At 40.4% G+C, this 27,368-nt stretch overlaps 1 protein-coding gene across 1 annotated transcript in view; it reads right to left on the bottom strand.

Annotated features, from left to right (window-relative positions):
• plekhm3 (pleckstrin homology domain containing, family M, member 3) overlaps positions 1 to 25,509 on the bottom strand; it is a 45,893-nt gene extending 20,384 nt beyond the window's left edge. Inside the window, exons 1-5 of the mRNA XM_030758946.1 lie at positions 24,931 to 25,509; positions 17,262 to 18,368; positions 5,080 to 5,225; positions 3,419 to 3,612; positions 246 to 309 (exon numbers count right to left, since the gene is read on the bottom strand). Of these exons, the coding sequence (XP_030614806.1) occupies positions 246 to 309; positions 3,419 to 3,612; positions 5,080 to 5,225; positions 17,262 to 18,368; positions 24,931 to 25,453 (2,034 nt within the window). The 5' untranslated portion in view covers positions 25,454 to 25,509. The remainder of the gene's footprint in view (positions 1 to 245; positions 310 to 3,418; positions 3,613 to 5,079; positions 5,226 to 17,261; positions 18,369 to 24,930) is intronic.
• Between the last annotated feature and the right edge of the window lie 1,859 nt (positions 25,510 to 27,368).

Raw genomic sequence — 27,368 nt, 5'->3', positions numbered from 1 at the left:
ATTAAACTATCAAAACAAGAAAACTCTGGATTACAGAAAATGTCACTTGATGTACTCTCCAATCTTATGTATGTGGAAAACACTGTGTGACTGTCAGAATGTTTGACTGAAATATGAAAGTGATCTATGTCTGAATGACAGAATGCTGTCACGCTGTCAGACTGATGAAGGCAGCAAATTAAATTGTGTCCCATTTCTGAAAAGGTCTTTCCTGCATGCATGTAAGTGTGGACGTGTGCATGTACCTGCTGCAGGTCAGCCAGTGAGTACAGGTGGATGTGCTGGAGGAGGTATTCCCTGGGGAAAATCCTGTTGAAAGACACACACACACACACACAAAACCAATTCTTTCTCCATCTCTCTCGATATACAAACAGGTTATCAGGTTTAAACAATCCGTCATGCTGATACTCCAACCCTTCACTTCTGATCACAAAAAAAAGACTTGGAGTGTCAGTTACAATCACACACCATCATGAAAAAAAAAAGCACCTTTTTGTCACTGATATGACATAACCCAACTGTTACCTCTGTGAGCAGCATGACTGCACTCAAACTGCTCAAGTTAAATCTTAAACTGGCTTCTAATAAAACTATGCAGGGAAGCTTTACTGTAATACACTCAGTCATGTAAGTATAAATAAGAAAGCAGTGATCAAGATCTGTGGGTCCATTATGAGCACATTTAATGTTTAACCACCAACCTTTCAGTCCAGTGGTTGCTAAACAAAGTAACAATATTAACCTAGAAGCAAAAGATTTCCCATTTCCTTAAACAGTGTGTGATGACACACAGCAGAGGTTTGTGGGTTAAGATTAGAATTAGGTTCTGATTAATGAGAACATAAGGCATTTAGCTGCACCGTTCAAGGTTAGTGTAAAGGGCTACCGAGCGATTATGTCAGTGAATGTCCTCACAAAGAAGGAAAAACGTGTGAGTGAGCTACGAGGCCTCCTCTCAGACCTCTAAGATTGATGGCACCATGTTAAATCCTGCCTAAAGCTGTGCTGAGTGCCATTAAAACACAAGGTTGTGTGTGTGTGATGTAGACACCTCATGGTGATAGGTACCACTGATAAACTACTCTGTTTGGAACGTTACCAATGGTTACCACATCAGCATTCACACACACACACACACACACACACGCACACACCTTTCTGATTGTGTAGTCCGTGCACAGATGAACACACCCTCAAAGTGTGTGCTGATCTTGATAAAAAGACTTGAGAAATAATATGTTTTAGATTAGCAAGAGCACACACAAATTCACATACTCAAATGTACACACATGTCAACAACTGACAATGTTTGTGTAAGACCTGATAGGATTTAATTCTATATTTTATTTCACTATCCTCTGGGCCATTCCCACTCCAACAGACACACCTTTCATTAAATTCTGTTATCCCTCAGTGATTATTATTGTGTATTGAAGGAGGGTCTGACCTGAGTAGGTCTGTGTACAGATGTAGGAGGAAGAGTTGTGCAAACGAGCGTGTGTTCGTATGTGTAAGTGGCGGACAAACCAACATATTACAAAATAAAGCAAAGCAGGGCAGCATCTCTCAAACAAACAATCTCATCTTCGTCAAACTTCTGGAGAACTTTTTATATTGATGACGTGCCAGGAAAGTGCTAATACAACTTTTCTGGTGCAATTTCTTTTCTTTTCTTTTCTAACAATGACCACCACCTCCTGAGCTATTAATGCAAGAAGAACAACCTGCACATAATCCCCTAACAGCCGCACTGAAATCGGTCAGCAAGGACACCACAACGTTGTATGTAGAGACGGGAATCACAGAACATCTCAGAAAAGCATGCTATCAATATGTTGATGTGGTAATGCCAGGCACCAGGATGCAGCAATTCTATGATACTCGATACAGTGAAGGACAATTATCTGAGTAACTGAAGAACGTAAAATACTCGTGAAAAGGCAGAAGCACGGCCACAGCTTTCACCTGTGCTCTGCATTTTACCCCTGCGAGTTTATTCTTCTTCACCACAAGCTATTTACCTTCAGTTCACTTCACTGAGAAGTGCCACCACGAGGAATTATGAAGTAGTGACTGGCAGGAGAATCTGTTTAGAGTCCATGATAAGAAAGAATCCTCTGAAATCTTCCTTTTTCAAAGGACTGAATGCAGCCATAAGATCATATTTGAGATCCTGTTCTTTTATGAAGTTCATGCTGATCAATAAAAATCAATAAAAACATTTTTAAAAAAGCCAGAGAGAACATTTTAACCAACACATGGATGTAATGTTGGCATAAAGGGCTAGCTAATGCAAGCTGGTAACATCTGATTGTAGTCGTCATGTCATCTGATCAGTATAGAGTACAGTATTGAGTATTTGAGTATAAATATTGTCACCCTAATAAAATAAATCATTTTTTCAGGTTTTTCAGAAAACACACACAAAAAAAAAACTAAACCAAACATAGAAAATATGATGATTTAGGCAAAAAATACAACTTTTGTTTAAAGTTTTATTTTTGGGACTTAGATCAGTATTTTAAGAGGGTGACGATATAATCTTTGTTAAGCATGCAGTGTGGAAGTGTACTTGTTATTCTTGTATCTACTACCACAGATTGCCCATGTGGATCGCTTGAAACAAACCACCTAACCTAATCTTCACTGAACAGAAAAGAAAAGAAGATTCCTTTGCTAATACAGACGCAAACCTCTCACAGTGTCTGAGAACTGCAGCACAGGGCCACAAACACAGCTTTGAGTGCCTCGTGTGGTTTCGTGTGTGTCTGGCTGCATGCAACAGGCATATCTCCTCAGATCCCCTGAAGTAAACTAATGACTATGGAAAGGTTTTAGCGCCATGGCCCTCATCAATCCTGTAGTGTTTGGAAGTGATGGGGCACTGGCCGGCACAAGCTAATGGGACAGAAGTAAACACAGAACGCTATGATGCTGCTCTGCTTTACAACTACAGTATGACTAAAATGCTTTTTTTTTTTCAGGCTGGTAGAAATACCCACAGATCCTGGTCCTGATTTGCTATTTCAAAATGTCAGAAACAGACTTATATGAATGTAAGAGTTACATTGTATTATTGTTACTGTAGTTTCCTTCACAGCTTCACAGTCTTAGCTGGAGATAATTAACTAGAAATCCTGACAATAAATAAAATGCAAACTTGAGAAACAGTTTATAGTGTTGCCATAAGGTACTGCAGCTCACTGACACAACATGATGTGATCCAACCACTGAAAAAAATCCATCAAATCTTAGGTGACTATTCGTTATCACTGAGCTATCTGTTTCATCAGTTCAACATGATGATGATGATGGCCTGCAAGCAGAAATCTGAGATCATTAAAAGCAAAAAAAAAAGGCTTGTGAACAAGTGATTTGACTGCTACAGAAACGCATCTCGACTCCATAGCCATACCTTCGTCTGAGGTCCTCAGCAACGGTTGCTCTGCAGCTGAACAGGTAGGCCCGCAGTGACTGGAGCTGCTGACGGAGACGCAGGACTATGCTCAGAGGCTCACAGTGTTCATACAGACAGGGGTTCAGCTGCTGGATGTCCAGCAGTGGTTCTTCATACACAAACTCCAGGAACTCCTTGGCCTGTTTAGACACCTGGAAAAGTTTACATTAAAATGACTTTATCAAAGACCACTTAAAGCTTGACAACAAGATATAACAAGATAAAACCTGGGTGGCTCATTTTATTTACCTTCGCACGGGGCCAGGGGTGGCAACTGTCCCCTTTTTCTGTTCATTATTAATAATTTAAGTAAAGTTCAAAATAACCTAACAGCCTCATAGGCAAGGGCCAGTAAAAGAGGTATGCTGGGCAAGCTGATTGGCCAGCTGCTGGTGTTTCCACCAATCAATTCACATTAACTGTATGCCAAAAAGTATTCACTCACCCATCCAAATCACTGAATTCAGGTGTTACGGTCACTTCCATGGCCACAGGGGTATAAAACCAATAATCTGCTTCTACATTTGTGAAAGAATGGGTCATCCTCAAGAGCTCAGTGAATTCCAGCTTGGCACCGTGATAGGATGCTACCTGTGCAGCAAGTCCAGTCATGAAACTCCTAAATGTTTCACAGTCAACTGTTGGCGATATTACAACAAAGTGGAAGTGATTGGAAACAAAGATGTCTGGCAATCCGAGTCTGGGTTTGGCGGATGCCAGGGGACCGGTACTTGTCTGACTGCATTGCGTTGAGCTCACAAATGTGCTTCTGGAAGAATGGTCAAAAATTTCCATAAACACTCCTAAACCTTGTGGAAAGCCTTCCCAGAAGAATTGAAGCTGTTATCATATTAAGAATGGGACGTGAGCAAACACTTTTGGCAATAATAATAATAATGCAAACTGGCTGAAATGGACCCTGACTAATGGATTTATTTTTCTTACAGTAAGTATTTTCATATTAAAATACTAATAAATGTGATGTGATTCCCATCCCAGTAAATTAGGATGATGCTAAAATGAAAGTGTGTATGCAGATAACCTGTTAGATCTTTAAATTTTCACAGATTTCTTGTAAACTTTGCTGAAGCTGACTGCAGCCATCCCATTTCTCTATAGCGGAAATATCTGCAGCATGTAGAAGCGAGTCTAAAGAGGGGCACTGCATTTACTCTACCAGATTTTTAAACCTTTAGTTGCCATTTTTTCTGATATAGATTTATAATATAAAATATCAATCTACTAATAAATTATGCTATATTACTAGATTTTAATCTGGCAGTATATAAGGTAATTAAATTGTCTTATTTTGTGTGCCAGTAAAAATATAAAAGGGGCCAGTAAATGTTTGATCTACTGGCCTGGAAGGCCAGCGGGTAAAAAAAATGTCATATTGAACACTAATCTAAGATCATGCTTTCAGGTAGTAGCTCAATATTTAGCACAGAGACATAACAGGATTAATCTTCTGCAGCTCTTGCTGGAAACCTGCAGATCTTTAATGGTATCCTAATAGCTAAAACGTGACAAAGCTTTTTAAGACGCAGAGACCATCTGCTAATGCTTCTACATGCTTTAAAAGTGAGTATTTTTATATTTCTGTGTGTATGCATTTCCACCTTGTGCTTGCTGGTGTCCCAGTTGTGCAGCAGGCGTGCTGGGATGAGAAAAGAGTTGTCCTGATGGCAGCCTTGGCAGTAGTACCAGCCACTATAGTAACAGACCTTTGCCTTTCCTCTGGAGAGACCGATTGGACGCTGACAACCTGAGGAAGAAGTTATTCATAAGTGTGCGCTCAAATCTTATTAATAAATTCACTGTGATACTTTTGTGTGTCTGAATACCTCTATAATCATGACAACTCAACGTGGCAAAGACTACAAACATTTTAATCTTAACGTGGAACAGGTATTTGTTATCTCACACTTGTATGTCATCAAATGGCGGCTTCAGTAAAGAGATCCATATCTGCAGCTCTATTTGTCCATCAATAGGTTATCATGGGCTAATTAGTATTGCACACACTTGGTGTTAAAAGTGCAGACAAAGAAGGCAAAGGCTGTAATGCAAATTACTTGGTGTTAATATGTGTCAGTTTATTGCCCCACACTAAATACCATGCTAATCCAGCCAGGTAAACCTGTAGATAATAAACAAGATAGTCTCTGTTTGAAAAGGAACTCTGACCCCGGTGAGGTAATCCATTTGATCAGGAAGTACACAAAATCAAGCTTCAATTATCACCTTGTAGGTTGTATGTCTGTCAGCCACACAAGTTTAGATCCATATCTGTTCAGACTGCATTTTTCCTGTTTCTTATTCTATTATGGTTTACTTTAGGCTGTATATATTGTGGACAATATGCAATTATAACGATCTAGAAAACTAAACTAAAAGTTATGTAGTTAGATGAAACAGAAAGTTTCAGTGGTTGTCCGGCAACTGCATCAAATTTTTAGCTGTCAGAGACTGATTGCAAATAGTGACCAACTAGAGGTTGAGGAAAAATCAAAGAAGTTGAGCATGCAACACCCCCAACCTCTGAGCAACCACAAGGCAATTGGACAGGTTACCTGGTGGGAGGCAACCTGTCTCCAAACAATCACACTTTCACACAGATTGCAAAAGGTTGCAATCTGAGTCAGTCTGCACTGGTGAGTGTAACTCTCCTGCAACGTGTCTCTTTGCAATAGAGGGGACTTGACTCAACTGGTTGCCAAGCGCCTCCTGTCATTTTGGAGTTAAATTGTCATCCTGCAGCAGCAATGTAGCTACTTGTGGAGGAATTAATGAATTTCTGTTTCAAATCTATAAAGTTCTGACCGGACTCTGAATGTAAGTAGTTAATATGAACTTGTGACATTTTTTGTTATGAGATGGCAATAGATTTACAACAGTTAACTTCTTTATTATCCCCCCCAAAATTTTGTGCAATTGCCAGTTTGGCCTCATTCACAACCTAACAGCAGACTGACTCCATCTCATTGACATTTTATTGCTATCTTGACACATCAGTCACCTGGTCCTTGTCTTCAACGCCATAATTTCAAAGGCAACGAGATCAGAAGTTCATTGCACACGGTCATTATAACTTTGACCGCACTGCGATCTCAAAACCACTGTTTTCGTTAGTACCAAGTGAGTGTGTGTGTGTGTGTGTGTGTGTGTGGAGACAGGGTGGGGTGGGTTTATCAAAACTTAAATAGCTGTTCATGCAAAGCAGTGACTGTGTCTAGAGGTAAGTAAACAGGCTTTTCTATCAGGCTTTCACTCTTTCATTGATTACACAACTCTTTGTCACATTATGAATGAACACAATGAATGGCTTCCAGAGAGACTGCCTGAAAAATGTGTTATCTCCATAGTTAGGCGACAGTGTGTATAATGGGTGCTTTTTAATCATGCCTTCCAGTGACTTTTCGAAACACTGATGGCATTCACAAATGTGTGTAGAGTGATGATGAAACTGCTCCTCTGTAGGTCTGTGCTCAGCTTTGTAGAGACTGTAGAGACTTTATGAAAGAATATTTGACCCATACAGACTAGGTTGGGTCAATCATACTCAGGCCTTATATAACATTTAATAGAATAATTTAATCTCCAAATTTCTTAATAAATTTAGTAACTTAACCTATATTTAACATAATTTTTTGTACTTAAAGTTATAGTGAAATACCGTCTTTAAGACTATCCATGGAGATGAATGTAGTATTTACTATTATATTCTTGCCATTGTAAATAACAGTCACTCTTGTTTTTGGTGGAGGAAGATGCACTGCAATACAGAAACTCCTGAAACCACACATGCATCCTTCAGTATGACGATGTGCAAAACTTTTATTGACAGCTCCCATTTACCGCATCTTCTATCCAACTTAGCCAAAATCTACCTGTCTCACTGATGTTAGGTAAGCCCTAGATAAGGCAATCTTGGTTCTTCCAGTAGTCACAACAGAGCAGACTCCATTAACAAAGAGCTCTGCAGACCTAAAAGACCAACAGACCAACAGATTCTCTCCTCTATTCAGCCTGATAGCTTCCACACTCTGCTTTGTCTTTCAGACTCTTTAAAGTTCATTCTTCACCCAAATACCCGGTCCTGCTCTCTGATCACACGCACCCAAACAGTTGAGTGCTGAAGCACTGCAGCAGGTGTCTCTTATCACGCCATCTTAGAGGACACAGAGCCTGAAGGAAAACAGCAAATTAGGAGATATACGGAAGAAAAGAATTTGAAGATTGTTATCTTGGAAAACCCAGGCTTTAAAAAGCTAGGAAAAAAAAAAAGAGAAAAAAACAACGGTGGACGAGGGACATGTGTCAGCGTGTTTGTCAGCGGTGCTTCAACACAAGAAGCACAGGCTGAATAAAAGTAAACAGAAAAAAAAGGACTTAAGTAAAAAGCTATCAAGAGATGAGAGGAAAGAAGGGACTGCATGAAACAGAAGAAGAGTAGGATCAAACAAGTACAGATGATGGCAGACAACAAAAACAAGTTAGTCCAGGTACTTTACTATCAGACAAGATTCTGATGTCTAAAAGGGACAGACAATGGTCCAATCAACATTCAGAGCTGAATTCCTTCTTTATCTAATCAAAATAAAAAAACCTACTAATTTGGGAGCTTCAGTCAGAGACGCACAAAGAATAGAGAACTGAGCCGACTAGTGCTGTAGATATTTTTATTTTTGGATTCTGCTAGAGTAGCTTTGCATAATTCTCAGATCAAAATAATCTTTTTTTATTTATTCTCTGCCTTGGTGCAGCACCTCAGTTCATTTACTGCTTCAGCTTCCTTCTCCTTGGCTTTAAGCCAACCTTTGGACAGAAGGGGGAAAGCCACGGCTGTGTGCCTGAGAAGAAAATATCCACTCTCCCTGACATCACAGAGAGCCAAAAATAGAAAAAAAAACGGTCTGAAACCCAGTTTTTTTTGAGCAGTATGAGGCCTGAGTTTTTGCTCAGTGGGACTGATTACACATACGCTGACCTCAGGATTTGCACATTTTGCTATTTGCTTTAATATGTAAGTGTGTGTGCGTGCGTGTGTATGTGCGTGTGTGTGTGTGTGTGTGTGTGTGTGTGTGTGTGTGTGTGTGTGTGTGTGTGTGTGTATGCATTTTTTTGGTTATGCTTTCTTGTTTGAGCTGCTCAGCTGTAATATTTTGGTGATTTTTGCCAGTGCAAGAGATTGCTAAAGGATAAGAGGGATCTTGAACACAGAAGAAGATCTCTCCACTTTTCTGTGACCCCGTGGATGCATCTCTACAAAGACCGTTTCCTCCTACAATTGGGCGATGGGAAAAAGCTCATAGCTCTGAACTATGCAAGAAATGCCATTTATAACTGAGGGGCCAGTGCAGTCACAGGATGTCAATACATTTACTTTTGCCTTTAATTAAAAATGTGAGTAAAGTTTCCAAAGTAATTTTTCATCCCTCACATATGTGACCTCAACATGAGTCAAAGCTTCAGACTGAATTTGCCTGTTCTACTTCTTGCTCATTGCATCCCTAATTTATGCATTATTGGCGTCCATTTTTAAGACTCTATAAAGTTTAAACAATGCATATTTGCTTTCCTTTAATCAAAACCACTGCCCAAGGATACAATTCTCAACAAAAGACAACAACAAAGTCTTATCTTACTGAAGGACCAACAATTGAATACATATGTGTAACTCAGTTCTAGTTAGGCCTATTACAGCAATGAGCTCATACTGCTGTTTTGGTCAATGCGCCCTCAAAAAACCACAATCCACTGGTTAGGAGCCAGCAGGCTGAGGGGATGGTTAACAATCAGAGAAACACTATGTCACTTCGAGGAAACGGCTGACCACCAGATCAGCTCTCTGGCCAACTGTGGTCTCAAATTTGGTGTGCTGCTGTTGGGACCAGAGGAACAAAGACAGATATGTATGTAGCCTGAAAACATTTGCAAACCGAATAACAACCTTTAACCTAACCTCAAATTCTATATCATGAGTAAAAGAAGAGAACACACCCACACAGACTGGTCACATGGTGGGCAAAAGGACTTCTGCTGCAGCAGGGGTACTCTGTAATGTCCTTTGTGCAATAAAAACAAACAGCAAAGGCAAAAGAAGATGACAAATATCAAATAACACCATGTGTACACATCTGATGCTGATCTGTTCCTTCCCAAAACCGAAACCTCCGTATTGCAGCGAGACAACCACAAAACATACAGATCACTGAGATTCTTACCAAAGAGCAGAGAGAACAAAGTAAGGACAGGTGGTACTTCATTGTTCTGTATGTGTATTTGAGCTAACTAAGGTTGCATCATTTATTTAATATTACTCACTTAAACTGCTTTATAAGGTTGGACCTTTAGGAAGTAGTTTACTAATATTTACTGTCACAAAAAGTAATTTCAGTCTAAGTAAAAATGTAGAAACAAGTATATATGCACAGTTTTAACTTACTTCAAGATGCACCTGTAATTCTTATCCAAAACATTATAAAACTGGACACTGAGTGCATGTAAAATATAGACAATGTGGGTTTAGAATTGTATATCATATAAATAATATACACTAATAAAGTACTGGTGACTATACATAAATATGTATAGGACTTTATAAAAGTAAGTATACAAATCATAATTTGAATTCATAGCAAAAAGTAGCAGCATATTAAGTCCATATTTATACTCATTCCTGACAGTCAAATTATTCTAAAAGGGTTTTTCAACTCTCATGAGGCACTTTTGTCAGCAGTTTCAGTGGGCAGATTAGAGCAGGATTGTGGTCAGTATCTTTAACAAGGATGCATATTTTCATTACTGTGAAGCATCTAAATCCAGGCCCAACAAATACCACCCAGCAGCACAACTGCAGCTTCTTTTTATAGCTGCTCTTTGTATGTTTTTGAAGTTTATGTTTTTTAAGAGTACAAAGCTGCAAATTCCCAGCTAACTTCCACTGAAAGCATAAAGTATATTTGCACTTTTTTGTACTGTAAAGGGGAACGAAGGGTGATCCCGACCAAACTGTCAACCTACGAGGGTCATGCACCTGGAAGAGTTTCATTCAAACCAGCGCAGTAAGTTTTTAGAAGAGAAAATAATTAAAATAAAAGAATTTACAACCATCTATCTTGTGTAGGTAACTGTATTTCTATTTGAGTAACAGCCATGTTCTAAAAAACAAATTGTTGCTGTAACTTCTATTACCTGCAATTGGCATAAATGTTAAAAATCTATAACTTTTGTTTGACACGATTCCTTTACTTTTTTCAAGCATACCCCAAAAAACCCCACCAACCCCACACAATTTTATCAGTCCTTAACGAAAAAGTATTTAATGAAATAAAGTTCAGCACAAAACTCTTGTTTGTTTACTTTCTCGACATTAATAATGTTTATCCAGCTTAGTTTCACTCCATATTTTTCCTCTGGCGGTGGCTCTATGCCCAGCAGGCGGGTCCAGCTCGCAGTTTGAGAACCAGGTGGTGCAGCTAGCAGGTGGCAGATAAAAAGACCAGCAATTATGCTTATTCTAACTGAAATATTAAAAAAAAAAAAATCTCTGGTGGAATAACTACTACTAATTACTTAGTAAAAAAAAAAAAAATACAATTCATATTGATCTGAGGTTTTACTTAGCCTCTCCAACATTTGGATCAGCATCTTTCCTCTCTTGTATTATCACAAATTTAATATGAGAGAGGAAAGGTGCTGTTAAACAGAACAGGCAGAATAGGCAACAGTCTCAGCTCTGAGCAGGGGTGGAGCCAATGTGTGCCCCCCAATAATTTTATGAGCCTATTAAAAATAAAAATACTAAATTTTACAAATATTATAATTTTATTATTTGAGGGTACATTAAACGATTACAATCATGCGACAAAGAAAGTTTTCACAGGACTCCATGCGGTCCTGTGAAAAACTAAGCAGGCTGTTGCTGCTTCTGTAGGAATTAAGAAGGTAAGCAGCAGCCATGTACTGCTAATCAAATGCACTCTATTACCTCAATCACTGTCAGCAAGTGTGAGCACCTCTATGAAAACAGAAGTTCTAGCAGTTTGCTGGTCTGGAGCATTTAGTTGTCTATTAACACAATGCCACAATCTTCCCAGGAGTGGAGGCAAATTCACCCTAAAGTCAGACTGTGCTCTGAGAAACTGCAAAAAAACAAAAACAAAAACCAAGCTACATCTCAGACTCTACATGTTAAATGTTGAAGTTCATGACAGTACAATTAGAAGACTGAGCAAGTATGGCTTGGGAGGGCTGGAAGGGTTGCCAGGAGAAAGCCTCTTCTCTCTAAAAAGAACATGACAGCACAGCTTAGGGTTCAAAGTTACATCTGAACAAACCACAAGACTTCTGGAACAATGTCCTTTGGACAGATGACACCAAAGTGGAGATGTTTAACCATAATGCACAGCACCATATTTGGTAAAAACCAAACACAGCATAGCAGCACGAACACCTCATTGGACAGATGTGAGGCCATCTGTCCAACAGCTAAAGCTTGGCCCAAACTGGGTCATGCAACAGGACAACGACCCCAAGCACAGCAGCAAATCAACAACAGAACAGCTGGGGAAAAAAAAAAGAATGAAGGTGCCGCAATGACCCAGTCAAACCTCAATCCAAATGAAGTACTGTGGCAGGACCTTAAGAGAGACATGTGTAAACAAATGCGTGCAAACCTCAGTGAACTGAATAAACACAATCAATCAATTTCTCCACAATGATGTGAGACTGACAACGTCAGACAGCAAACAATTACTTCAAGTTACTGCTGTTAAATGTGGTTCTTTAGGGTGTCAGGGTTCTAGTCAGCAGTTGATCGCCCAGCGCATGCTTTCTGACACTGACAAGGAAATAACTGCATCCCAAAATAATATGATAGCTTACACTAGTCAGGGAAGCTAGCTGGAGTGAAAATATTGACTGAAAAAGTACATCTCCTCTTTTCATTGCTACTACTACTTCTATTAAGATTATTATACTAGACCTTATTCTATATTTCTCAGTTATTTAGCTTATTTATTTTTCATTTTGAAGAGGAACGCTGTAATCCTCTCAAAGGCTACCTTGTAAAATTTCCAGAGTAACTATTAATAGTTTCAGCTGCTAACTACTTCCTCCATTATCAGCAGAGCAACAACTGCGTTTTATTCTCGTCTCTGATCTTTTATGCGTCTTTTTGGGATGAAGAGCAAGAGAGACAGAGGGAAAGATGAATGGGAATTCAAACATAGCTCAAAGGTCTACCGATTGTACTGCGGCTCTCTGTAGTGAGAGAGGGTCACTTTGACCTGCTCACAGTGAGAGTGAGAGAGAGAAAGAGACACAGAGATATAGCATGAGAGAGAGAGATGACATCAGGGAAAAAAGGGGGCTCACGCTTTCATCTGCCCGCCAGTGGTTCAAACAACCACACCTCTGACAGGACACCCGTGTGTGTGTGTGTGTGTGTGTGTGTGTGTGTGTGTGTGTGTGTGTGTGTGTGTTATGCACATGTGTGAATTAAAACTGAAAAGACGAGAGAAGCCTGAGCTTTGATGTGCCCCATTCACACCAACCAAACACTCCAATGAAAATGTGGACAAATGGAGAGAGTACTATGAGTAAGATGGCGTGTGTGTGTGTGTGTGTGTGTGTGTATGTGTGTATGGTACAGAGAGAGAGAGAGAAACTGTTTGTCTTTTGATGTGAACCCACCTCCTACTTCCTCACTTCTCTCATATCTACTGATTCCCACTTCACCCAAAGCCCCCCTGTCCCACAGATTCACATGGTCTGTGGGGGCCTGAGAATGTGCTCCAGTGCAAAAACAGGGGTCATCTAACCTGAGAGCACACACTGCACAATCTGTGTGTGTGTGTGTGTGTGTCTGTATGCTTATGCGTTTGCGGTGAGGGGTTACGGGGTGACGGAGAGTCACAGCCTTCAAACGAACACTAACCATTTCCTTCAAAAGGATTCTAAAATGCAGCAGTTCCCATATATAATTAGTTGAATACATTTTCCAGTTTGATGTTAAATAACGATTCACTCTATATGTAAGTATGGAAATAGCCTGCATGTGCAAAGAGAAGACTTGAAACAAGTTCAAAGGGAAAACAGTGGAAGCTAAAGAAGCATACTGAATATGAAGGACTTGTTAGTGTCTCGTAGTCGCACATTAGATTATTATCCAAACCTATTTTCAGCTAAGTGTTGATGCACATTCTACATGTTAAGAGTGGATGGATGGATTTATAGATAGTCATTTTTCTATTTGCACCAAAACTGTAAAAACATGCAAAATGGTCCAATTCTGCAAAGATTCATCAAAAAAAAAAGACACCTGGAATTCAACTGCATTTACATAATGCAAGTTTATCACAACACTCACCTGAAGGTACTTCATATTATTAGATTAAGACCTTAAAATGCAGCTGATGATCCCCTCTGAGGAAGCACTTGGTGAGAGTGAGGAGAAAGAACTTCCTTACAGTTCCCCTGACAGGACCTAGTTCAGCAAAGGGCAGTCCTCACTGATTTAATAGTAACACAAATATTATTGTGTGTATACAAATTGTACTCAGAGTAGAGCCGCTACTTCTCTGCATTGAAAGGAGCGAGTGGAGGTGGTCTGTGCATCTGATTAGGATGCATCCTGGACGTGTCTCCAGGTGTTAGACCCAGGACACGCTGGAGAGATTACGCTCTCAGCTGCCTTAAGAAGGACTTGGTGGCCCCCCAGAAGAGCTGGAGGAGGTGGAGGGAGGGAGCGAGAGAGGTCTGGGCATTTCTGATTAGACTGCTGCACCTGTGACCTGGATCTGGATAAGTAGCAGAAAACTGATGGATGGACAAATATTGTTTTAAGTTAAAGACTGACACTGCCAGGGACATCCAGAAAGCTTGATAACTAGGACCCATACTACATGACTGCAACTTGAAACTTTCTTTTCTGTACCAGCTGATGGACTGCTTTCCATGTTACACTCTTATTTCTTTCCTTGTTTTCTGTTGACACCATCCGATCTAATAAACACTTTAAATTGAAACTTTAAACAAAAGAGGGTCAGGCCAGGGTGTTAGGTGCCATCACATGCCACCAGAGCAGCTTCAGTGGATCTCTGCTGGAGGGGTGAACATCATTCTTCCTGGAGCTATACCCTCATTTTGTGTTTGACAGTGATTAAAAGTGCTGTCCAACACGTCTATCCAACTCAGACCAACTTTTATTGACTTGCAGTGACTCATCTAAGGGAACAATCAGACCAAAATCATGCCAGCAAATGGCCCAACCACTGTAACAGATATATAGAAGTATCAAAGTAAACAAAAGTAAAAGGCCAACTCTTCTACCCCATCAGTAACAGGTCACTAACATAGTTTAATTTTTTTTAACCATTATAAAACTAACTTAGCAGCAATGCTGCAGCAGTCATCGTTTTTGTCATTGATTGTTGATTACTTTCCGTTTAGTAGTCAATAAAGTAAGAAAATAAAGAAAATGTCAAACTGACATCTGTCCAACATCCAAAAATCCATGAGCAAATGAGGAGGAAAAAAAACTGAAGAGTGAAAAAAAGTTGTGTACTTCAGAAAAAAGAAAATAAAGGTGTGAGAGAAATTTTACGACCAAGTTCCACAACAGAAATGAAAAATCATGAAAACTAAAAACCTCTGAGAAGACACAGGCCTTCTAACAAGGCCTTCAATTCAAATGTAAAAAGACTTCAGGGCATCTAACACTGTAGGAGACTGAGAAGGGATACAGTCAAATAAATGAGGCAGTGACAGCAGGAGAAAGGGGGACAAAAAGAGGGAAAAGCTACGAGCATGAATGAACTGGTGAACGGAAAAGTAAAGAAAGGGAGGACAGGAGGGAAATGAATGGATCGAGAGAGCAGAGGTGTGCTCTGTATAGAAAAATGGACGTATCCAGCTGTCCCGTCCATCCAGCTCTGCCCAGAAACCCTTCAAACAAACAACTACGATCACGGCTGACCACTGTAGCATCCCCAGGCTGCTTTTATTCCCTCTCATTCATTCATTCATTCATCCATTTTTCCTCTCCTCCGGTGCTTTAAGCCTACCAATTATCATCAGTTGCCCCCAGATGGCCTCTGTCCTTGTTCCTGTTTCAGCTGGCTTTTCAAACAGCCCTGCATTAATAAGCCAGTTGTTACAAATAAAAAGGGAGGTGAGCGGGGATTATTCAAAGCCCTGGTAAGAGACAGAGAGAAGAGAGAGAGAGAGCCCGTGTTTTACACCTAGAGCGAGTAAAACACTGCCCACAATTGACAGGGCTTGGTATGAAGAGTGTCAAAAATAATAATAAACGAGAAGAAGGCTGCAATAGACCTGGAAATAAAAAAGGATTCACGCTAAATACTTAAAAGCACCCAGTGATGCTAACGGAATAATTATAATCGTCATAGAGGAAATCCCCAACAGCATGTGCAACTAAAGCAAAACAAAACAGAAACTAGTAAGAACTCTGGTTTGGAAAAAATAATGAGGAACGATCAACGTGTAGCTGTTATCACATTAGCAACTGGTTGTGGACTCTACATGTTTAAGCCATAACCATTTAAGACATTAGCGTTATATTCCTTCCATCTTGTGTTTTTGAAGCCATGGCTGACGTTATCAGCACTAGATACCTAGAAGTTAGCGCTAACATGCATATATAATGATTCAAGAAAACAAAACAGTGAAGCAAAAACTTATTGCTCTTTTCTCATATGAATGTCCTGCAAATATCTTACTGATTGAGTCCTTTTCTACCCGACCCACTGTTCAGGTTTCAGAACAGAAAGAATTTCAGTGTTTGTAACATTTGGGATTATTTGTTTCACTGTAATGACCATGTCTTCGGCCACTAGGAATTATCTCCAATTCCAATGTTAGCAGCTCCAGCTAACCGCGCATCATTCTTGCCTTTTCTGTTTCCATTTAAGCCGGGTCCGGTCTAGTTTCCTGAGAATTGCATTAATCAGTCACACTTTGTTGATGATAAGACTGAACAAGCAGACTGTGAATGACAAAAAGGCTGAAAAGAAAGCCAGCACAATGATAGTATAATTAACTGTTTCAGACAAAGATTTACCCGAGGGTTATACTATGATGGAAGTTCAACACAGCCACCCTTTCTTTGTGTTAGCTGGCTCAACAAAACCTAAAACTCCAGTTGGAGGTAACGGGTATCATAGCGGTGATTATCACCTTTCTCTGTTAAGCCAGGCTTTCTGCTTCAGGCTCTGTGCACAATCACATAAAATTGGGCATTTCACAGGATGCAACTCTTCTTCTTGACTGCCACCTACTTCAAGCAGAAATGTTATCATATGATAACGTGATAAAAATATATAAAGAACATAGAGAGTATAACAGGAAAAGGCAACACTGTTGCAAATAAGACAAAAGTAATGCTGCAGAAAATCATTAATCTTGGGATGTAGCACACAGAGCGGTAAAAGAAGCATTTTAATTCAAGTTAATTATTAACTCTGAGTGCGCTATTCGTGCTGCTGTTTATTTCTAACGTGATGGCTGCACACTGGAGCCCTGAAAATTTAAACTGGGTACATTTAAACATTAACTGTTACTATCCTGCAGCCAAATAAAGATTAATGCATACACATTCCTGTGATAATGCAATGCACAGTTTGTGTTTCATTCAGTGGTTTTAGTAACATATGGCTTAACAAATTGCACATATATAAAGTATTCCCACAACAGAAACCGTTAATCTCACTTTGTAGTACATCCCTCAGGATGGTTAATTTTCTTATAACTGTCTATATTTGTAAAAGCCACTCACCTGCACACCTGAAGCTCTGAGCAGTGAGCCCCTTCTCCACAGCCAGACAGGTGAGAATACTGAGGAAACTGGTGGTGACTGACTGCCGCTTGGCTCTCTGGGCTTCCCTTTGCCTCCTGTCCCTAGATGGATTTGATCGCAATAGCACCCCTTGGAGACCAGGAGGTCCTTCTCCTGATTCTGTCCCTTCTTGTGCAGGCTGCTGTGTTCTGACAACCTCCTGCAAGGCCTCTACCCACTCCTGGGCCTTAAGATGACCATCAGCACGAAGTCGAAGTACCTCAGTGGGGAAAACAGCCTGGAAGAATTCCCCTTCATCTGTCCATGGCTCTCCATTCTCCGGCTTATGATCATGTTGCACAGCAATGCAGGATGCCAGGGAGTACTGGAGGACAGGTTGGGAAACAGACCCACGGCCTTCGGTAGGGAAGGCCTGGAGAAGAGATCTGGTGAGGACAAACGTGAAGGCTCGCCAGTTGTTCTGATCCGTCAGCTGGTACAGCAGACCAGCTTTCAGAACATCCTGGCAGCATTGCGTGAACAAGGGCAGGGTGGTGGGTCTGCTCAGGACACCAGAATTCAGCGGAAGAATGAGGGATGCCTCTGCTGAGGTGGGGGTGTCGCTTTCGCCATCAGGCCTGGTGTCGAGCCCAGACGGAGAGGGCGAAGAAGAGGGTGACATGGGTGCAGGAAACTTGGCGACCTGCTGATTTTCCACTCCGCTCTTATGCTGGTGATTCTCCTGCCTGATGGGTCTGGCTGCCTGCACCTTCTCCAAAATCAACCTTCTCCACTCCATGGCTTCCCATTGGTTGGCCGCCCTCAGCTGAAGACGTGTGCTATTGAAGAAGACAGCCTGAAGCGTGCGTTGGTCTGCGGGCTGGGTGATCTGGCTGGGCTGGCTGCAGGGAGCTGGAGAGATGACGCTCTGGCAGTGTGACAGTGAGTAGGCAGTGCCCAGCTGGCGGTTGGCGCTGCTGTCCAGAGTGTACAGGCGGAGCTCGCAAGGCGTCAGCTCGACATGGCAGGTTGTCCAGCGGCCTCGGGGCCCTTCACGCTGCTCCATCTCACCCTGCTTCACCACACTGTTACTGCTGTTTTTATCAGCTGAACAGGCACAGAAAAGGAGCAGGAAAAAGGTAGAAATGAAACATAAATTTTTATTTAAATAAAAACCTTTCTACTGGCAAACCATTTATAACATCAGAGTTTTTAATGGGGCCAAAAATGTGTGTTTATTATAATCCCATGTTACCTCACCATTCAAGCCATGTGACTTTAATAGGTAAACAACATTACTATAAGCTTTAAATAATACACTATAACAGTACTAAAACGTCTGTGTATCATTCACCAACCTGTATGCATAACAGCTGACTCTGAAGAGTATGGAGCTTGTTCCTTTTGTGTGTGTTGGCAGCTGTATTGTTTACATGGTTCAAGTTAAGTGTTTCATGCATATAAAAAGATAACAGTTTGTTGTGTTATGCTATAAAATAATCCCATTGTCCATATCTGAGGACACTTTTTTTTTTTTCACAAAAGTATGTAACAACCATGTAACAAAATACAACTTCCTGTTCAAAGAGGAAGCTTAGATATATACATATCAGGTCCGTCTGATCACAAATATCTAAGAGAAATTAAAAATGAATCACTAACAGGAGCTCAGGTCTCAGGAGGTTAAAAAAAAATAAAAGCGATATTAACAACTTTTACGTTAACTAGTAATTTTTTAACCACCCAAATTTGCACTCGTTAAAGCTAGTCAAGTGAAAATGATTTACACAGGAGACACATCTCCTACCAGAAAATATTTAAACTACAATAACGTTTTATAAATAAACTTTAACATGTATTTTAGCTACATTTTATAATCCACTCGTCATTTACATTTTTGTTATGTTTAGCAAATTAAAAAAAAAAAACACACTCATCAATCAAAAATACTGCTCAACATGATATCTCCAGCAGAGCACGAGAAGGTAATAACACAGAAGTAGTCACAGAAATAGTGTGCCTAGGTCTGTTGTTGAGAAACTGAGTGGTGGGAACATATGGATCAAAGCCAGAGGTGTAGGCTGAGTTTCTGTGGAGGTGTCTACCATTTTTGTTTCGTTGTCGCTTTGTGTTCTCTTTGTGTTTCGTGTTCTCTCTTGGAGTCAACAAAAATGGTAGCTGCTGTGGATTCAGCTACACACAGACTTTACAGACTAAAGGTTGGGAACAATACTGAAGGTAGAATCATTGTGGTGTTTTCCTTTAATGAAGAGGATCTATAGCTTGAACTCCTACTGATAAAAGACTGGGAGACTTCAGAGCACTTGAGGGAACTCGAGAACATCAAAATTAATTCCAAAGCAACAACCTGCCTCCTTTTGATTTGTTTATGCAGCTTCTTCCCATCTCATTTGTTACAACTCTAATTGACCTCAGGAACCATAATCAAGGTCACTCAGTTTCCCGAAGGAGGTCACTTATCAAAGCCTTGTTGCTCAGACCTGAGCGTCTGTGTTTCGGTCAGAGATAGCTATCCACAGGAGCTCCTCTGGAGGCATTTCTTGTAACGAAGGCAGGAAGAAACAATATTGTTAAAGAAGCCAGTGGGCAGCCTGTCCCACTTTCCTAATCTGAAGGCTGGGGCATGCCTTTCCTCTCTGATAATCCACTGTCTGTTGCTCAGAAAGTTTGTTTCAAACAAATTTTTCATTTCTCTCTTTCAGTCTTGTCCTGTGATTACAATGAACTTTCTCACTGATTCAATGGCAACTGTTATGAATCATCTCATTTGTATATACAGAAATAGGCTAGCGTTGGGGTTTCTTGATTAACCTGTCAGAATCTTAACAAAAATTATCTTTAGTTATTCTCAAAAACACAGCTGTATACTGTCAAAAAGATACAGCAAACATAAAAATATGTGGTGAAAGTTGAAATCTGCGGTAACTGTAATAACAGTAACTTTGCATTTTTGAAATGCCAGCGACCTGTGGATGAACATTTGGAACCTTTCACATCCCTAAATGAAGCTAACACTGGGAAAAAATAATCACTGTTGAAAACCTCAACTCACTGCATCTCCACTAAAAGAGGAACAGAAAGAATCACATGCTATGCCGAGCAGGGCAGGAACTACAAGCTAAAGTATGAAACCGGTGACAAACTGGTGGCCCTCAGATAAGGCAGAAAAGGTTGAGGACTGATAAAGAGTGTTACTGTACTGCAAGCTGTCCACCTTCAATCATTTGGTAGGTCGTAGGACAAAATCCATACATACTGCATAAATTTATGTAGAAAGTTTTTTTGGATACCTCGTCTTTTTTCTATTGTTTCACATTAAAACATTCATCATACGCCTGCAACAATAGTTACTTTGCAGATTAAAACTGCCTATTTTCCAAGTGGAACATGTTGAGAACTCAATTTAAACCTTGACATACTGAAGCTTTTTGCCCTGACAGACCTTAAATCAAAGCTTACCGGAAAGACAAGTTTTCTAAATCAATATGACAAATTGATTTAATTGCTAACCCTGACCACAAGCAGTCTAATTGGTAGATAGAGCATTTTGGTTTAAGGGGGAAAAGGAAAAGCTAATTCTCTCAGAGCTCCCGTTAACTTAAGGGTGGCAAGCCTGGTGCCTCATCAATCTTATCAAAACAACAGCTGACATGGTGTCACTCTAGGTCTCTGACTATGCATGTTAACAAACCATTTGCTAAAGGAACAAATGAATATGCAAATGAAATCAGCTCTGACTGATTGGCAGTCTTCACGCTTGGGAGGCTCGAGATGAGAATTAGGCATTGTGGTGAGGAAAACTGCTCTGTTCAATTAGCCTTCGTCTCTACCTGGTGGGTTTTGACATCACACGCAGTAATGGTCTAACGTACACATACAAGCCTTCAACCATAATTAACATTTCACTCTGACTGTTGTTAAATAACACTACCACCTTCATGTCAATTGAGGCATAAACTCCTGCTTGAAATTACATGCTGTGTCTAAGTTTCCTGGGTATGAGTGAAGACATATCCTGCAAATGCATACAGGCCCCACCCTTCATCTATTTTCTAGATCATGGAACTTCCAATATTGTCAGCCTCTTCACTTAACCTGGATTTAAGTACAAGTGTGTGTGTGTGTGTGTGTGTGTGTGTGTGTGTGTGTGTGTGTGTGTGTGTGTGTGTGTGTGTCATCTGGGACCAAGTTCAGTGATAAATCCCTAGATTGAGCAAAGGCAGAATTTGTGTGAATAATAACGTGCTGTCAAATACAACCGGAACTGAGAAAGCACAAATGCTTACAGACTCAGCAGAAAGACCCAACTGAAAGTAAATAGACTCACTCCAGGCATAGCTGTGGATCGAATGGCCAACCGTGTAATCAGTAGGAATGGTCGTGATTTCTAATAGTCCTTAAATACAAAGAATGAAAAAGTTGAACTTTTACAGTCGTCAAAATGTTCTGAAAAAGAAGAAAAATGAGGTCTGCTGCAAACTCTGATAGTTAAAGCTAGCATGTCACAAGGCTGCGTACGAGTCATTTGGGCAATCTTCAAAGAAAAGTTAAATAGTTCCCACAGAATGTCAAAAAGTATTCTGACTTAAAATGCCTGTCCCTAATGAATAGTAAGCCAGAGCTGAACAAAGAGGAAACATGGGAACACCACACAGAAAGGCCCCAACCAACTGGCTGGTTCAAATCACGATCCCTGTTGATGTGAGGTGACAGTGTGAACCACTGCACCACTGTGCCGCTCGCTGTTTGTCTTCTCAACCTTAAGTTTTAAATTCAGAGGAAGGAGGTATTTCATACATGCTACATCCACAGGTTTTCTTCATAGGTTTGCAATAATTTTTTATTCAACCACACACTGTTTTCAAGAAAGCTTACACGACTAAAAAACAAACAAACAAAAAAAAAAAAAAACTCCCAAGACAATACATTCCCTGTCGCATCCGTGAATCTCTCTCATTCATGTTAAAGTTGGTTTAACACCTGTTGGGAAGCTTTTATCGCACACACTGCAGTCATGGAGATCAATCATTGTCAATTAATAATACCTTACTTTACTTGTTTCCCGTCAGCTCCACTGTGTGTGTGTGTGTGTGTGTGTGTGTGTATTAATCATGAGCGACCATAAGCAGGGTAAGAAGAAACTAGCACGAGAGTAATTCACAGCAATAAGCAGTAGCCTGTTAATCTCTTCTGACATGAAGGGAGACTAGTGCAAATAGATTATGTGACTAATTCTAATTATTTAAAACAAAATTTTTGTTATACATTTATACTTTTGGATGCATTTATTTCTTGTATTTCATTTACTTAAGTGAAGTCTGATGTTGCCTTACACATAAATGAATGATTCATAGTCACAGCATCCTTAGTTATAACCACTGGGCTTACACAATACCACACTTTGACTTCTGTTCTGTTCCATTTGCTTTCTCTAAAACTACCGTTTTAGTGACAATAACATGGCATGTGCACTGCAACCTCAAGGACTCCTGACAGGTTAGGTGCACTGACAGGGGGGAACTTGAGGTTTTACTTGTGTCACTGCCCATTTCAGAGCTTTTTTATTGTGTGGTTGGTTATTACCATTTCTACTGCAATTCCTATTCAGTATCTGTGACTATGAATGTTACTATCAATCTGTTTTATTTTAAAATGGAGGCAAATTAGGTTTAGTTAAGTTTAGTTTTTAACATATCAGAAGAGAGTGAATAAAATACACCTATTGACAATGTTTTTTTTTTTTAAATCTATCAAAGCCTATTTGGTTACATATGCATGTATATTGTGTACATAAAAAGATGATAATCATGTCCATTTAGCATCTAAACATCCCCAGCTGTCACTAATGGAAAAGCCAACAGGCCATTTTTTTTATGTGAATGAAGAGACATAGTGAGGCCGAGCGAAATCACAGTGCCTTCTGCTTATTACCGTCTTTTCCTCCTTCTCTCTTTTCAATACACATCGAGCTGAACTAAATAGCCTGATGTCTTTTCACACATATGCTAATACTAAATAATCCTGCCAGTATCAGGGGCTGGGTAATTGGGTTGCCTCTTCTCTCGCCTCATTTGAGTCCATTTGCTGACAGGATTACAGGCTATTATCCTTCAGGATCCCTTAGGATCTCCTTAGTCCTTTAGATAGCCAAAACACACAAACAAATGCTCTGTATGTGTGTGTGTGTGTGTGTGTGTGTTTGGGCTCTCTGCCTGAGTAAGGACTGTCATAGCACAGCTGTGTCATTTCAAGTTATCATCATCTTCTGTCATTATTGCTTTCTCTGAGGATGCTTCAGCCTAAGTACAGCACACGCCCCGATCCGCAGCACAAATAGTCCAGGACTTCTGTCCTCCGAAAGCCTCTCAAAGGCTGAGAAAGCTTTTCAGTGAATGGACGGTCGATAGGAGCAGAGGAGGAGGAGGAGGTGCGCATATTTCTGGCAGGTTCAATGAGTTGGTCACCAGAGGCCATGACATCATCTTCAATGAGTCAAAGCGACTCTCCACGCCACAAATGCCCAATTAGGCAAATCCAATCTGATTAAGGGGTCGGTTAACTCAAACTGGAAAACATACACAGATAAGCAAAGCAGTGTAACTACTGACTGAAGTGAATAATATTGATTACCTCCTAACAATTGTTATGGGCAGACGTCTGGGTTGGTGAATCTCTGAACAGCTAGAGTTTCATGGCGAGTAGCAGCGAGAACCCCCCCAACAGTGGCACGAGCACATACAAATAACGACCCGCCGAGAACTGGGTTTTCAGGGATCTGCAGCAGTTTCAGTTCACAACTTCATGATTTCTGCCAACCTCTTGTGACCATTGAGAGGTTGTGTAAAGGCCATACCTCTGCAGGCTGAGGCATGCCAAGGGTCAACACTGTATTAGACAGGAGTAGATGTAATGTTTCCACTTACTGCTGCACATCTTTCCCCCTTACATGTAGCTCAGCTTGGCATAGCAGTATGGGGTTATGAAGGGATGAAATAAACAAAGAAAAAAAAGAAAAAAAAAACCTTGAACCAAAACAATTTATTAAACTCTTCACATATCAAGGTTCCCACACTTCTTGTGTACACATATACCACACCGAACGGTAAAAACACAGTTTAAAATTTTGGTTCATCTGCAACTTGGATTTCAAACAATCCACTACATACTTAAAAAATGCAAAATCCATGATATCATATATTTAACCCTTGAAATCCATGATACTGGATTATACATATCATACATTCACCTCACACATCCTCTGGAATAATGCAAAAATGTAACACTTTTCTAAATTTATATAGTAGCATTCTTGTAGTTTAAACAAATAGCTAATAAAATGGGGATGAGCTATTTACAGATTATATATAAATTAGCTTATTTTGCACATGAAAGAGCCCTTTTTTCTTTGCATAAAAAACTGAAACATTGAAAAAGTTTATTTAATATATACCACTATGTCATATTAAATAATATGCAACATGATTAATTAGTCAAATTTCCTGTTTAGAATCCCTGCTGTAAATTAACTGTGGATTAACTTATTATCACTGACTCATCTTTTCAGTTCTACTATGGAGATGGACTAACTTACTCACATTGGCATGCACATGATATTATTCACAGAAAGACAGTGTGTGTATGAACTCACCCTCTTGCTGGTGGTTGAGGATCATATTCTTCAGGGTGTTGCAGTCCACTGTGGGCAATCCATTGTCGGTGCAGGCAGACGGACGGTAGTGCACATCTGACCTGGACCGGCTGTGTCCCTTCTTAAAGGCCGAGTTAGATGAGGAGTTGGTGGTGTTGTTGGTGCACTCCTTGGTATGGGCAGCCAGGTCATTGGTGGAGCGTGCTCGGCTTCTCTTGCCATGCCTCAAACCCATCCCTAGCCCCAAAACACTGAAGTTATCAGCCCATGCTAGGCCTAGAGGCCCCACCTCTGGCTGCTCTCCAGCCAGCAGGCTCCACACACCGCTGGAGCTCAGCTTGCCCAGAGCTGTACTGGAGACCTCCTGCAGCTGCTTAGACTGCCTGGCAGGCTGAAGGTTCCCTGTTTGGGCCTGGCTTGAACCTTGGCCTTGTATCCTATCCATGCAGTGGATAAAGTCCTCTGTGGCCTCCAGAGCTGGGCTGATATCACCCACCATGTCAAGCTGCTCAAGACCCTCCATGGCTGTACCAGGATGAGCTGGAAATCTTACAACTATACAATTATCCAAAAAGGGTGTAAAATTCCTGTTAGCAGCATCCACATGTCCAACAAACAAAAATAGCTGTCAGTTGGACAAAGGCAGATCTTTTAGGTATGCTGACAAGCCAGTAGCAAAACAACACCCAAGCAGTATGCAAGCTTCACAAACTGCTGTCTTCAGCTGGGCTCTGCCCTCTACTTAAAGACAGGACCCTCATCCAGGGTTACAGTCTTCTTTTCTAATGATGTTTCACGAGCTCTGCTAGGGGAGTCAGTATATTCTCAGGGGAGCTACTGCGGCTTCATGCCAGGACTGGCAGGAGCTGGGACTTTCCAATACAATCCAATATGGGTGGCAAACTATCTCATGCAGCCAGATGCACTCACTTCTGGGAGCAAAAAGCAGTGAAGTCCCTCTCCTCTGTCTGAACTGCTCAGGGATGGGAATCAAAATCAAACATCAGCTTTATGACTTATACTCTTTTGGCCAATCGGGTGACTGTTAGAGTATCAGATGGAGGGCATTTGTGGCTTCACTGTAACAGAAGGAAAGAAAGAAAGAGGAAGTCATAAGAGGAAGCATGCAAAATAAACACAAAGAATGGAAAGACAGCTGACAGTAAGAAAAGCTGCTTCTCATTCCAGGTGCTTTGGTGAAATTGAAATAGAGCTTCTGTCAAGACTAAAATTAGGCAACAGGATAATGAAGCCTCTACTTGAAGTTTAAGTATCAACATACCCACCTGCAGGATCTTCATCACACTTAGACCAAAAAACCCTTCAGATTCCTTCTCAGCAAACAGAAACAATCATCATCCCTCGTATTGGAATAATACTTGACTTCCTCCTCAGCAGCTTATCACTGGAGTGAGCAGACAGAGAGGAAACAGGCCTGGGTGGGGTTCCCATCCATCTGCTTGACTGCCTGTCTCTTCTGATTGTCTCCACTCCTCTGTCTCTCTCCCTCAATATATACACACTTCTTTCTTTCTCGTTTGTGCTCTCTCACTCTCATTGATTTTTCCCCTCCTCCACAGCTCAGCCTCTTTTACTTTTGTCCACTTATGAATTATTTAATGGCCATGACATCACTGCAACTCATTTTCATGTAGCAATTTACCTGTGATAATTTGTTGACAAAAAAAAGGCATTATCATGGGTATTAGAGAGATTTTTAAATTTTATTTTTTTGCATTTCTATGTGGGATTTATTACATTTATCATCTGTAAACAAGACTATACGGTTAACTACCGCATAGTTGTAGAACATTTGCTGATAGTAAATGGTACTAACATTGCACAGAAACAGCTGACCCCTGTACTTTTCTTGTTTCCATTCAAAATCTATCTTCCATGTAATTGTATCACAAGTTGAAACAAATAAATACAGACACAAAGAAAAAAGTTTTAAAAAGCTTTAATAAATACGTGCCATTTTGCCTTAAGTTGTGGGGCATACATCAAAATCATGATATATCATATTGCTTGCGATGCAATATGATATATAACACATTTTAATTTTCCAAAGTCACTATTGTAAGATTACATGCAATTGCCAGGTTAACAAGGTTAACCAACTTTCAGTGAAGAATCTCACTGGGAGAAAAAAGTTGGTCAGCAAAGGAACTCTATTCAGAAAGCTCAAAAATTGAGTCAGACTGATTTATTAGCCTGGTGACATCAGCTATGTGCTGATCTATCAATATTAGCATTTATACCTGCAGATAAAGGAACATTTAAAAAGTAAAGTAGAGATGGGAGAGACACCATTCCAACATGTTATGAGTGTTGACATTCCCTAGTTTGTCCATCAGAGGTCACTCTGCAACATCCCTGTTGGCAACACGCTTGGAATGCCACAAGCACAACAACCAGCTGATTCAAGCAAAGCCAGG

This window comes from Archocentrus centrarchus, chromosome 21 (assembly GCF_007364275.1).
Source record: "Archocentrus centrarchus isolate MPI-CPG fArcCen1 chromosome 21, fArcCen1, whole genome shotgun sequence".
In the NCBI taxonomy this organism is placed as follows: domain Eukaryota; kingdom Metazoa; phylum Chordata; class Actinopteri; order Cichliformes; family Cichlidae; genus Archocentrus; species Archocentrus centrarchus.
The sequence above is the reverse complement of the archived record's forward strand: the minus strand, read 5'-3'. Positions and strand labels throughout refer to the sequence as shown.